We start from the raw sequence: 13,816 nt of genomic DNA, 5'->3' as shown, positions 1-13,816 counted from the left end.
GCTGCGATTGGCTGAGGAAAGGTAACATTTAAACCACTAAACTTTTGACCCCGCAGGAGCTACACAGGAATGCCCAGGTCTGGTGTGGAACAGAGCCTGCTCTCTTCCTGTGTTTACTCCACAGATCCATGAGGGAGGGAGGAGCCAGCGAGGAGGAAATCATGCGCCGTGCTCTGAAATGAATGTTGGCTTTTCAGCTGAGCAACACCGTTAACACTCCACACTGCTCCTGCCTGGGTGGTGGAGGAGGTATAAAGTTAACCCTCCTCTCTCTGTAGACTGGTGTGTTTTCATTGTTCATATTATTTACCCTCGAGTTGAAACTTGTGGTATAGATTTTATATTGTTTTTCAAATAACTTTCCTCATGAGGTTGATAAATMACCATGTGTTTTGCTTCTTCAATAGGAGTCTGAGAAGAGCTGGTATGTTATCTCAATAGGCAGAATGGAGGCATAGCAGGCTTGGCGCTCTGTGCTGTCAGATAAAAGGCTCATTGGCCATTGATTAATGAAGCCATTAGCATAATATTAGCCCTGCGTGATCAAATCACACACACACACACATTTGTTTCGGCCATGGTCGGGTTTCTATCGGTTGCATGATGGTGTGTGGGAGGGTGGGTGCCTTCTCAAGAAGAGAAGCTSCTGTGCTCTGAATGTTCTTTCTGCTGTGCCTCTTTCTCTTTGTGTATTTCTCTTCCCCTGCACTGCAGCACCAACAAWTCCCTTTCTAATGTCCATGTGCACACACTCGCACCTCGTCAGAACACAGCACGCAGACAGACAGGCAGAGAAGACACACCTGCATGCTTACTGTGGGTCCTATGTAGTTGGGTTGTATTTATAGTGGAATATCCCGTTTACCGTTGCACCTCTCTGAATAAGCCCAAGGAGCCCATTGGCTGTTACACGACCTGGACCTTTTGAAGAGGTACAGGTATGGTTGTTTTCTTGTCCCAAATCTCTGCCCTCCTTCCTTTTCAGTCCTTACCTCCCCCTCTTTCTTTGTCTCTTCATACTGAGTGAGAGAATAGGKGACTTTGAAAGGCTTGTTTTATTCTAATGTGAGCTTTTCCCCATGAGGCTGGGGGTGTGTTTGAACTCTACTGTAAACCTTAGCTACTGCTGTCTCCTGTCTGACGGAGGTGCTGGCATTTCACTGGATAAGATAATAGAGCATTTTTGGATGAAGATGTAAAAGCGTGATTTATTTTTGTGTACTGAAGCTTCTTTCTCCTCCCATCTCACTCCGTCATGTTGGTTGCAGAAATGGGCAGGACTGTGGCTAACGGTACTATGGGGCTGGTTTTGATGATCTGAAWACAAAAACAGTATGTTTATCTACACTGAACAAAAATGCATACGCAACATGTAAAGTGTTGATTTCATGAGCTGAAATAAAAGATCCCAGAAATGTTCCATATGCACAAAGTGTTCCCCCCCACATTTGAGGGAATGTGCAATTGGCATGCTGACTGCAGGAATGTCCAGCAGAGCTGTTGTCAGATAATTGTATGTTAATTTCTCTACCATTAGCCGCCTCAATGTTATTTTTGAGAATTTGGCAGTATGTCCAACRGGCCTCAACTGCAGACCACGTGTATGGCATTGGGTGGGCGAACGGTTTTCTGTTGTGACCTGTATGGACAGGCATAAGCTKCCAACACAATTGCAATTTGAATGCACAGAGATCCCTTGACGAGATCCTGAGGCCCATTGTCATGCCATTCACCCGCCATCCTCACCTCATGTTTCATCATGTCGCAAGGATCTGTACACAATTCCTGGAACCCGAAAATGTCTTGCTTGCATACTCACCAGACATGTCATCCATTTAGCGTGTTTGGGATGCTCTGGATCAACGTATACGACAGCGTGTTCCAGTTCCTGCCACTATCGAGCAACTTCGCACAGCCATTGAAGAGGAGTGAGAATACATTCCACAGGCCTCYATCAACAGCCTGATCAACTCTGTGCAGAGGAGATGTGTCATGCTGCATGAGGCAAATGGGGGTCACACCAGATACTGACTGATTTGATCCACTCCCCTTTTTTTTTGTTTTGTTTTTGTTTTTAAGGTATCTGTGACCAACAGATGCATATCTGTATTCAGTCATGTGAAATCCATAGATTAGGGCTGACTAATTTATTTCAATTGACTGATTTCCTTCTTGCGTTTTTATAACGCAACTCTCGGGATGGACAGAGGGGACGTCTCCAGACTGTCCTGCCCTCAAGTGCAGACTGTGAGAACAGAATTATTTCCCCCCCCCATGCTCAGGGCTTGGCTGCAATTCCGAGCTGCCAGTCCGCTTCCGACTGGATAATGGAGTCTTTCTTACAGTTTTACAGCGTAACTTTTTAGAAGTCTGCACATGTTTTCACATGCTTGGCGTGTCTGCCTCGCTGTACTTCAGTCCCATTTGTGAATCATCTCTTTCTTGATCATAAGTCACAGTTCTGTCTCACTCACACTATTTTCATGAGAATCATGTGTTTTCGCAAATGGATAAAACAGATTATGTAGCGAACTCGGTCACGTGTTTACATGGATGCGAAAACAAAACAGGAAGGATTTGTTGATGTGCACTCTGTCAACTTCAGCTATATAAGATGGATATGACACTGGTTGAAACGGGAGAAAAGCTCCTGTGAGCAGCAGCTTTTGTAGCCGTTGTCGTCCCAAAGTGGCTGAAAGATTTGTGTTCTGCTGGGGTGGGGGTGGGGCTGGTCTTTGAAGAAAAACAGGAAGTCATTCTGTCCTCTTGTTTCCTTTTGCACTTGACGTCCCAAACTCTTGTAGAATGCCGGTTTTGTTTCTTGATGAACGGTGGGGGGGGGGGGGATAAATGGTTGAATACAGGGTAATTGCACCAAATGGATCTGCCACTGCTTTCATATTTGAAGACCAAAGACAGGTGGGTCAGTTGGTGATGGTTTGTCTGCTTACGATGTTGCGGTTATGTTTACGTGTGGAGAGCTGTGGTCTGGTCAGTCTGTAGTGTGTGGTGTCTTTGTTGTGCTAGCCTGTGTCTCAGAGTTCAGATTACAGGCTTTAGTTCAAGCGCTGCTAGAATGTCCTCTATTCTGATCCTGACTTAGTGACACTGCAGCTCTTGAGCTCCACTCTGACACTCTCCCTCCTCCCCTTTCTATTCTTCCTTTTCCACCCCTTCCTTTCTCTTTTTTACTGTACCTCCCCCGTCATATTCATGTCTTCTGTTTTTTTTTTTTTATATGAAAATATGCCACCTTCTCATTCAAAAAAACATGTGTGTGCCCCTTGTCAGACTTGTGTTACCAGCTTATCYTCTGCCGACCTGAAGTAATGCCTGTCTAGAAGGGAAATGCAAACAATTTAGCCTTGGTGCTTGACTTGAAGTGGCACACTGTCTGTCTGCCTGCTGACATCTCTCGTTCCTCATCCTTTCTCCCTCTTTCTCTCTCTGTGTGTTTAATTATTCAGCTGCACCTTTAGCTCAGTTGCTGTGAACCTTTTTGGGTTTGATCTGTGTGGAAGATCCCATAGGCACACGCAGGTGGTGCATCGCGCTACTTTTTTCTGTGTGCAGTGTTTCCCCTATATGTACCACCGCTGCTAAATCGTGGCTGCCACTGCAAATCAATAAATCAATATTTTGGCACCCCATTGATATTATTATGTTTGAGTCACTCAGATGGCATAAAAACAAGGCATAAGCAATGACAAGTATATAGTATAGCAGGAAACTAGCTTTAAAACAGCAAAATTGTCTCTACAGCCAAGAGAAGGGCTTCTTAAACCTTGCCATTGGTACATTTCTCAAATGGACTGTAAATTTAAAATCTTCCCCGTCATGTTGTCCGGTGCCACATTTTCCTAACYGAAACCCGTGTGTGTGGCAGCAAACCTGTGAATAATGTTGAAATGAAGTAGCTAAGTCACCAAGGAAACTGACAGAGGATAGCTAAGCTTAGCATTGGAAAGTTGCTTGGTACTGCAGTAGTYGACTCTGACAGCCAACTGAGGCCAGATAGTCTGTGTATCAGTCCCTTTCCCCACTCTATGTAAATGTAGTGGCTGGGAGGCCATATCCAGGAAGTGATAACGAAGGGGACCGTGAGAGAGGATGCAAATAGGATGCTGTCTTCTGTGGCTTCCTGTATCTTTTTTAGAAATAATGGTTCCATGAAGTACAGGAAGTAGAGAAGTGGGTTCTGTTCCATCCTGTATCAGCCAGCCAACTGGATCACTTACTGTCGTGCTTAGGCGGGACATACTCCACATGAAAACCTCTCCAATCAAATCATTTTTTTATTTTTTTATTGGTCACATACACATGGTTAGCAGATTGTTAATGCGAGTATAGCGAAATGCTTGTTTCTAGTTTCGACAMTGCAGTAATATCTAATAATTCCCCAACAACTACCTATTACAAGCATCTAAAGGGGTGAATGAGAATATGTACATGTAAGTATATGGATGAGCGATGGCRGAGTGCCATAGGCAAGGTGCCATAGATGGTGTAAAATACAGTATATACATGTAATATAAAATATGTAAACKGTATTAAAGTGACATTGTATAAAGTGACTAGTGATCCATTTTATTAAAGTGGCCAGTGACTGGGTCTCAATGTAGGRAGCAGCCTCTGAGTTAGTAATTGCTGTTTAGCAGTCAGATGGCCTTGCGATAGAAGCTGTTTTTCACTCTCGGTCCAAGCTATGATGCACCTGTACTGACATCGCCTTCTGGGTGGTAGTGGGGTGAACAGGCAGGGGCTCAGGTGGTTGTTGTCCTTGATGATCTTTTTGGCCTTCCTGTGACATRGGGTGCTGTAGGTGTCATTGAGGGCATGTAGTTTGGAGAGCCTTGCGGTTGAGGGCGGTGCTGTTGCCGTACCAGGCTGTGATACAGCCCAACAGGATGCTCTCGATTGTGCATCTGTAAAAGTTTCAGGGTTTAGGGTGACAAGCCAAATTTCTTCAGCATCCTGAGGTTGGAGGGGCATTGTTGTGCCTTCTTCATCACACTGTCTGTGTGGGTGGACCATTTCAGTTTGTCTGTGATGTGTACGCCWAGGAACTTAAAACTTTCCATCTTTTCCACTGCTGTTCCTTTGACGTAAATAGGGGGTGCTCCCTRTGCAGTTTCCTGAAGTCCACAATCATCTCCTTTGTTTTGTTGACGTTGAGTGAGAGGTTGTTTTCCTGGCACCACACTCCCAGCGCCCTCACCTCCTCCCTGTAGGCGGTCTCGTCGTTGTTGATAATCAAGCCTACTATTGTGTCTGCAAATTTGATGATTGAGTTGGAGGTGTGCATGGCCACGCAGTCATGGGTGAACAGGGAGTACAGGAGGTCGTTAAGCACTAGAGGTCGACCGATTATGGATTTTCAACGCCGATACCGATTTATTGGAGGACCAAAAAAAGCCTTTTATTGAATTTTTTTATTTATTTGTAATAATGTTTGGCGCGTTATGATCAGAAATCCACAGGAAAGAGCGGTCACGACAACGTAGACAAATTCCAAATAGTTTCCATAATGTCCACAGAAACATGTCGAACGTTTTTTATAATCAATCCTCCAGGTTGTTTTTAAAATATATAATTGATAATATATCAACCGCAAATGTCTTTCACAGTAGGAGAGGGGAAAACAATGACTGTCCAAACTCTGTTGTGCGAGCAAAACTCATGTGACCACTTGACGAGATGTTATCGTTCTGGCTCATTTTTCAAAATAAAAGCCTGAAACTATGTCTGAAGACTGACACCTCGAGGAAGTGATAGGAAAATGAATCTGGTTCATATCACTTTAAATGCAGCAAAGGGAGGCTATGGAACATGGAGTTTTCAAAATAGAAGCCATTTTCCTCAGGGTTTCGCCTGCAATATCAGTTCGGTTATACTCACAGACAATATTTTGACAGTTTTGGAAACTTTAGAGTTTTCTATCCAATACTAATAATAATATGCATATATTAGCGACTGAGGAGCTGGCCGTTTACAATGGGCACCTTTTCATCCAAGCTACTCAATACTGCCCCTGCWGTCATAGGAAGATAAACCTAGTAATATCATCAACCATGTGTAGTTAACTAGTGATTATGATTGTTTTTTATAAGTTTAATGCTAGCTAGCAACTCACCTTGGCTTCTTACTGCATTCGCGTAACAGGCAGGCTCCCTCGTGGAGTCAAATGTAATCAGGTGGTTAGAGCGTTGGACTAGTTAACCGTAAGGTTGCAAGATTGAATCCCCGGCTGACAAGGTAAAATCTGTCGTTCTGCCCCTGAACAAGGCAGTTAACCCACCGTTCCTAGGCCTTCATTGAAAATAAGAATGTGTTCTTACCTGACTTGCCAGTTAAATAAAGGTGTAAAAAAAAAAAAAATCTGCCAAATCGGTGTCCAAAAATACCGATTGTTATGAAAACTTGAAATCGGCCATTCCATAATCGGTCGACCTCTACGAGCACGCACTCTTGTGGGGCCCCAGTGTTGAGGGTCAGCGACGTGGAGGTGTTTCCTACCTTCACCACCTGGGGGTGGCACGTCAAAGTCCAGGACCCAATTGCACAGGGCGGGGTTGAGACCCAGGGCCTCCAGCTTGATGATGAGCTTGGCGGGTACTATGGTYTTGAATTCTGAGCTGTAGTCAATGAACAGCATTCTTGCATAGATAATCCTCTTGTCCAGATGGGATAGGGCAGTGTGATGGCGATTGCATCGTCTGTGGACCTGTTGGTGGGGTATGCAAACTGAAGTGGATCTAGGGTGACAGGTAGGGTGGAGGTGATATGATCCTTGACTAGTCTCTCAAAGCACTTCATGATGACAGAAGTGAGTGCTACGGGGCAGTAGTCATTTAGTTATCTTTACCTTCTTGGGTACAGTAACAATGGTTGCCATCATGAATCATGTGGGGACAACAGACTGGGATAGGGAACGATTGAATATGTCCTTAAACACACCAGCCAGCTGGTCTGCGCATGCTCTGAGGACACGGCTAGGGATGTTATCTGGGCCAGCAGCCTTGCGAGTGTGAACACGTTTAAATGTTTTACTCACGTCAACCATGGAGAGGGGTGGAGGTGTGCAGTCCTTGTTAGCGGGGCGCAATGGTGGCACTGTATTATCCTCAAAGTGAGCAAGGAAGCTGTTTCATTTGTCTGGAAGTGTGACGTCGTGTCTGTCACGTGGCTGTTTTTTGTGTAGTTCGTGATTTCCTGTAGACCCTGCCACATACGTCTCGTGTCTGAGCCGTTGAATTGCGATTCCACCCTGTCTCTGTACTGGCATTTCGCTTGTTTGATTGCCTTGCGGAGGGAATAACTACACTGTTTTTATATTCAGTCATATTCCCAGACCTCTTTCCATGGTTGAATGCGGTGGTTTGCGCTTTCAGTTTTGCGCGAATGCCGCCATCCATCCACGGTTTCTGGTTAGGGTAGGTTTTAATAGTCACATTGGGTATATCTCCAATGCACTTTATAAACTCACTCACCGAGTCAGCGTATATGTCAATGTTGTTCTGAGGCTTGACCGGAACATATTCCAGTCCGCGTGATCAAAACAATCTTGGAGCGTGGCTTCCGATTGGTTGGACCAGCGTTGAATGGTTCTCGTCACTGGTACATCCTGTTTGAGTTTCTGCCTATAAGACGGTAGMAGCAAGATGGCGTCGTGGTCGGATTTGCTGAAGTGAGGGCGGGGGAGGGCTTTGTATGCGTCYCYGAAGTTAGAGTAGCAGTGGCCGGGMGCTTTGCCCATGCGCGCAGCGCAGTCAAAATGCTGGTAGAATTTAGGTAGCCTTGTTCTCAAATTTCCTTTGTTAAAATCCCCAGATACAATAAATGCAGCCTCATGATATATGGTTTCCAGTTTGCATATAGTCCAGTGAAGTTCCTTGATGGTCGTCTTGGTGTCTGCTTGAGGGGGAATGTACACAGCTGTGACGATAACCAACGAGAATTCTCTTGGCAGATAATATTGCCGGCATTTGATTGTAAGGAATTCTAGGTCGGGTGAGCAGAAGGACTTGAGTTCCTGTATGTTGTTATGATTACACCATGAGCCCCTCCCTTCCTCTTCCCAGAGAGGTGTTTCTCTGTCGGCGCGATGCATGGAGAAGCCCGGTGGCTGAACCGATTCTGACAACATATCCCAGAGAGCCATGTTTCCGTGAAACAGKGAATGTTACAATCTGTTTCTCTGGAAGGCAACCCTTGCTTGAATTTCGTCTACCTTGCCCACCGTCAGTGAACATAAAGTAAACGGAGCCAAAAATTAAACGTATGGTTTGTGTTGAGTTACACATTTCAGGTGGCACATTGGGCTTGGTTATGTTTGTTCACCAACTCATGTCACAGTCCTGTCTGACTCCAGTAACATTCATTGGCTCTTAACTGCTGTAGTCCGTGCTTTGATCAGAGCGCATGATATGCTGCAGACCTGCTAATGTGGTCTCTTCTGTCTTATAACAGGCTGTGCTAAGACTTTGAGACCCRAGACTGTGAATGGATTTTGATTGTACACAATCAGGTGTGCTAGAGTCCATGTCATTTACACTGCACCTCACTCTCAAGGGGCCTCATTTATCAAAGGTYKCTGCGCACAAAAATGTTTTCCTGCAAAGGTTTGTARTTATCAAACGTGACGGAAAAGTGTGCGTATCTCCACGCACAGCTTCTAGTGGTTGATCAATTTATATTGCAAGGGGGGGAAATTAAGGTGTTTGGTGCACTTATAATAATGGTAGGCTAATWAAAACATTTGACAATTTTAATGATAAATCTGATGCATTTGCRGTTGGTAAGGAGATCGCATGGCAGCATGTAGTCTAATATATTATTMTACTTTTATTATATAGGCCTCAAGCACAATCATACTACAAGACATGTGTCTCCTTTCTGACGTGACCAGATTATTCCTGCTACACAACAAAGCCATGCTCAAAAGTAAATGGASCGGTGGTCTATTCAAAACATTTGACAATATGGGTAAGCAACAGTATTGATACGAGCGCAACACCATAGCATATTTACATTTTAATATGGAAGAACAGTTKGTTTTTTGTATGGAAGTGTGGGCCGTAGTATTTCCTTTTAAATTGCTCGGCTYGACAATCATTTCAGAATGCACAGCCAGTGTTTCGGACTCGCTAAGCATTTTTGGATTAAGTCACTGCAAGAGTTTGTAAAAAAAAAAAATATATATACTAATCTGCCCACCCTTCTACAGGTGATTTGAAATTAGTTTATTTTAGAAACTGCCATGGCCCAGTTCTAACCTCTCCAAATTATTATACAGCAAATGAGTTTTCACCTTTTACGGTGTTTTCCAGTCGGCGTTGTAACGGTCGTTCACGAGCACAGTATGGCTCTGACTTATCAATGAAAACATTGTGTGCAACAGTTTTTTTTAAATTCAATTAAAAAAATAAAAAATAATCCCAATTTGTTGAGCATGCAAATCTTAATCTCCATGTACGCTAGAATTTAGTGAGAAATGTACACACGGATGATAAATGAKGCCCCAGATCTTCATTCATCTTGGTCTCCATTAGTTCAACAAACTGTAAGCCTATGCTGTCTTGTAAAACCAACTGCTTTCGGTTCGTATCACTTTAAAATCTGCCCCGTATCTGATGGAACAAACATCTATCTATCTCTGGGCAAGTTTCACGTTGTCAGAAGTGTCTGCTTCAGGATCATTTGCATAATGCCAGGCCTGTTGTGACTCATTTGTGGTGCGCTGCTGTTTTCAGTCGARGTCTCTCTGAAATAGAAAGGGTATAGCACAATGTTTGCGTTCTCTCCAGAGTATAGGCCTACTGTATCTCCCTAAGCGTGATTCACTGCAAGGTTTCAAAGTCAACAAACTTACTGGGGGAAAAGTTGAGGAATAAAGGCGAACAACAAATAAATGAGGCATGTTACAAACATGCATATACTGTTTGATGCCATGGCAGCATGGTTGTCAAAATACTGGAGAAAATCGTTTCTTATGTTRAAATGCTTTACCATCACCACAGTATGATTGGCAGATTCTATACAAGGGGAAAGATTTCTGCAAGGGAATACAACATTTCACTGCGGTCTCCTATAGAGTTTCCCAAACTCTGTCCTGGGGCCCTCCCTGGGTACACGTTTTGTTTTTTTCCCTGGCACTATACAGCTTATTTCAAATAACCAAAGCTTGATGATCAATTAAAATGTTATTTGTCACGTGTAGGTGCAGACCTTAGAGAAATGCTTAGAAGCCCTTAACCAACAATGCAGTTAAGAAAATAAGTGTTAAMTAAAWWWTTMWYCATAAGAGTAACAATTAAACAGCAGCAGTAAAATAACAATAGTGAGGCTATACACAGGGGGATGAGTTGATTATTTGAATCAGCTGTGTAGTGCTAGGTCAAAAACAAATGTGTACCAAGTTTGMGAAACCCTGATCTATATAACCACTTCCTTGTTCTTTTCCACCTGTATACATGTGAGCTATATATTCTGCCTTCTCTATTATTACCAGCAAGCAGCACTCTAGCGTGTGTTTGTCTTTCAAGATGTGAAGCTGACTTGAGGTTTGATGTCATCATTCTCCACAGAGGTGAGTTGGGGGACAGAAAAGAGGAATGAGAGGGAAGGAAGGGGGATGGAAAAAGAGCGAGACTGAGTGGGAAAGACAGATTTGGGAGCTTGCAGTGGAGACATATGGGTTGGAGACTAGGACTGTGTCAGAGAGGTGGCGCTATACAAGTCCATGCCTGCAGTTTGGACTGAGGTTGCATAACCACTCCCATCCGTTCTGCAGTATTCCACTCAGGAATGATGCGCTCATAGCTGTGTGTGTGTGTGTGTGTGCCAGTGTGCCAGTGTGCCAGTGTGCTTGCCCACCCTGAGATGTGTGTCTGTCGTGGCCTACGTCTCAAGTGCTGGAACAATGAACTCCAGTGTTTTTTTTTCTGTGTGGAAATTAAAAGAGCAGTGGCCTTAGTGTCTACCTTCCTCTGGTTTGAACCCTGAGGGGGTCAGACGCAGTGCAAGGCTGGGCCAGGGGAGGAAAACAAGGGCAGGGTCGCCTGGCCGGCCAGCAGCACTCTGCTGCACGCTCAGAGAGAGGGGGGTTGGGCGGGACAGGAAGAGGAATGGCCAGAGTGTACGAAGAAGGGGAGAGTGGATATAGAGAGAATTCGGGGTCAGGGAGCGATTGGAAGTTGGAAATGTGAATGTATCTTGCGGTTCAGTAAGGTTAAACAGAGCACTATAGCCTAACCTTGGGACCAACATCTCTGTTCTGTAGGAACACAATCCAGKTTGTGCTTGTCCCTGTGCTGGGGGTTTATTGACCGTACTGTACTATTAGAGCAAGAGGAGTAGTGCAGGATGAACGCAGGATGACCCATTTTCCCCAGAGGCTCTAAATCACTACATCATTGTCAGTCTCTCCTCACACTGGAACAGAWGAGATTTCTCTCCTATCAAATGCAATGAAGGGAGACTCGTGTAGCTACTAGTGCTGAGCGATTAACCAAAATTTGTWTTTGTTTTTTTAAWCAAKTAATTGTCCAAGTCAYTTCAATTATTTGAATTCCARTTCAGGCCAATATTCTACATAGTTTAGAGCATAAAACGTGGTAATTAACTGCAATGCCCATCATCCATTTGCACATCTACTTGTCCAGTAGAAGGCATTAAAAGAACCACAGACCGAAGAGACAAGAATGCGAGATCATGAGGGGATATAGAGAGCAGCTGTTGCTTCGTGACTTATCCACACCTGCWAATGCATGATCKAAGTGATTTGYTAGTTGGTATTCAGCAGTCATAAAAGTATGCCTTATTTKKATTGAAGAGCTACCAAAATAGTGATTTGTCAGACAGCAGCTCTGTAGAGATGAGATGACTTGGAATTAAATAATAGTCATCAAATAAATGTAATATACATGACTGAAGTAATTTATTAKGGTAATGTGAATAAGCAGTAATGGGCAGTCACTACCATGGGACTTTTTAATTGTTTCATTCAGTTATAGCATTCAACTCAAATCGAAAACCTTTATTTTTTTTTAATAACCGACCTCAGTGCTTTCAATCGCTCAGCACTGCTCGATACCTCCAGCTTACTCCCTGAAATCGCCGTTGCTATTTTTATTTTTGAATTGAAGTATTAATCGAGGGATTATAGTAAAAGTCAGTGTATGGAATAATAGTTTTAATGGACTATCCTCTTGGACGAGACGCCCGGAGAAGGGACTCTAAGTTGTAAAATAATAGACTAAGCCATGTCGGTCTCAGCGGTCTGGATACAGTGCATCTCTGTCTCCCCAGGTGCTGACATGCGCTGAGGATGAGTGAAGTGGCAGACAACTCGCTGGAGCCCATGTGCTCCGATCGGAAACGCAAGATCTCCACCTGCGATACACCAGGCATGGGGTGAGTCACTGTCGGGAGCGATGTCTCCGTCTGTCTCCATCTTCCTTTCTGTTTATCTTTGTGTGACACTGCCTGTCTTTGTCTGTCTTCTGAGCAAAGTGTGTCCTTTTCTCTCTAGCCTCTGTGTAAATTCCCTCAGCTTCAATATCTGTTTTTCATGTAGAAGATTCCTGTGGTGTCAACATTTTAACTCTAGTATACAGCAGGTCATTATGGAGGGAGAGGTGTGGTTGTCATGGTGACATATCTGACTATCTCCTATTTTCTCCCCCTCCCCACTCCCTTTCCCTGCAGATGTGACAAGCGCAGGAGGGAGCAGGAGAGTAACTACATGGAGGAGCTGGCCGAGCTGATCTCTGCCAACCTCGGCAACATGGACAGCTTCAACGTGAAGCCAGACAAATGTGCCATCCTCAAGGAGACCGTCCGGCAGATCAGGCAAATCAAAGGGCAAGGTACCAGCTCCCTAACAGGCTGACTACACCGTTGCCAAATAAATTTAGAAATCTAGATTATTCAATTATTGCATCCTGCGTTGCCAAGGGCTAAAATAGAAGTCCTGCCTCTCCCATCGGTTTATAGAAGCAGGTACCCACGTGCCATCTCCTCATGGGTTATACCCACGTGGGTGACAAAGACGAACGAGGTCAGTGCCGGTAATGCACCTAATTTATGAAAGTTGCCAATTGCAATATAAAGTCAAGAGAAGGAAAAAGCCTGGAAGGAAGAGAGATGACTAGAAACGATTCGGTTGACCGTTTTATGTGTGGATTAATTGGTGGAGTAGAGGACCTTGTGCATTTCAGTTAAAATAACAAGTCAATGTTTATATCCCAGGACAAATTAGCTAGCAACAGCAAGCTAGCTAAATAGGACAAATTAGCTAGCAAGTGCAAGCTAGCTAGCTAAATTGGCATAAAGGTTTAATGCTTTTCGACCTGTCCCCCAAATTAATGTCATTGGTTCAGAGTTTGTTTTGATATTTTAACCTGCGTGTTGTGATCYCGTTTGGTGTGGGGGGACAAAATACATTTATGCACGATGGCGCACGCGCGCAGCCGGTTTGGGTTCCGTGTAATGCTAACTTGCTAACGCTAGCAGTCATCTGAATATCAGCACGTTATCGCCGTTGGATTTAGCAAAAAAAGGAAGTAGGAGAACATGATTTGGCATTCGTAAAATCCTTTCTGTAGTATTAGATCAGTGTATGGTTGCATGGTCAGGAGTATACCTGTGCCAACCAGGGCTGTAGAGACTAGGTGGTGGGCTCATGGCCCTATGGCCTGCCTGCCTGGCCTTTGTTTGGGGGGATTGAGGTGAGGGATTCCAACCCCATCAATCACTCACCCCCCCCCCTGCTCATTACCCTGTTACCGATCTGAAGTGGTTGGATCGGTGTAAG

The 13,816-nt window shown here is 44.2% G+C and overlaps 1 protein-coding gene across 6 annotated transcripts in view; it reads left to right on the top strand.

The window, feature by feature from the left end:
• LOC111969893 (nuclear receptor coactivator 3) overlaps positions 1 to 13,816 on the top strand; it is a 43,986-nt gene that overhangs the window by 15,978 nt on the left and 14,192 nt on the right. For 5 of the 6 annotated variants that reach the window (XM_023996263.2, XM_023996262.3, XM_023996261.3 and 2 more), the window contains exons 2-3: positions 12,310 to 12,414; positions 12,709 to 12,869. In XM_023996263.2, coding sequence (XP_023852031.1) covers positions 12,329 to 12,414; positions 12,709 to 12,869 — 247 coding nt within the window. In that variant the 5' untranslated portion in view covers positions 12,310 to 12,328. Of the gene's footprint in view, positions 1 to 56; positions 250 to 12,309; positions 12,415 to 12,708; positions 12,870 to 13,816 lie in introns of all 6 variants that reach the window. The other variant, XM_023996260.3, reaches the window with a different exon arrangement.

The sequence above is a fragment of the Salvelinus sp. IW2-2015 genome, linkage group LG11, assembly GCF_002910315.2.
Source record: "Salvelinus sp. IW2-2015 linkage group LG11, ASM291031v2, whole genome shotgun sequence".
NCBI classification, from domain to species: Eukaryota; Metazoa; Chordata; class Actinopteri; order Salmoniformes; family Salmonidae; genus Salvelinus; species Salvelinus sp. IW2-2015.
The sequence above is the reverse complement of the archived record's forward strand: the minus strand, read 5'-3'. Positions and strand labels throughout refer to the sequence as shown.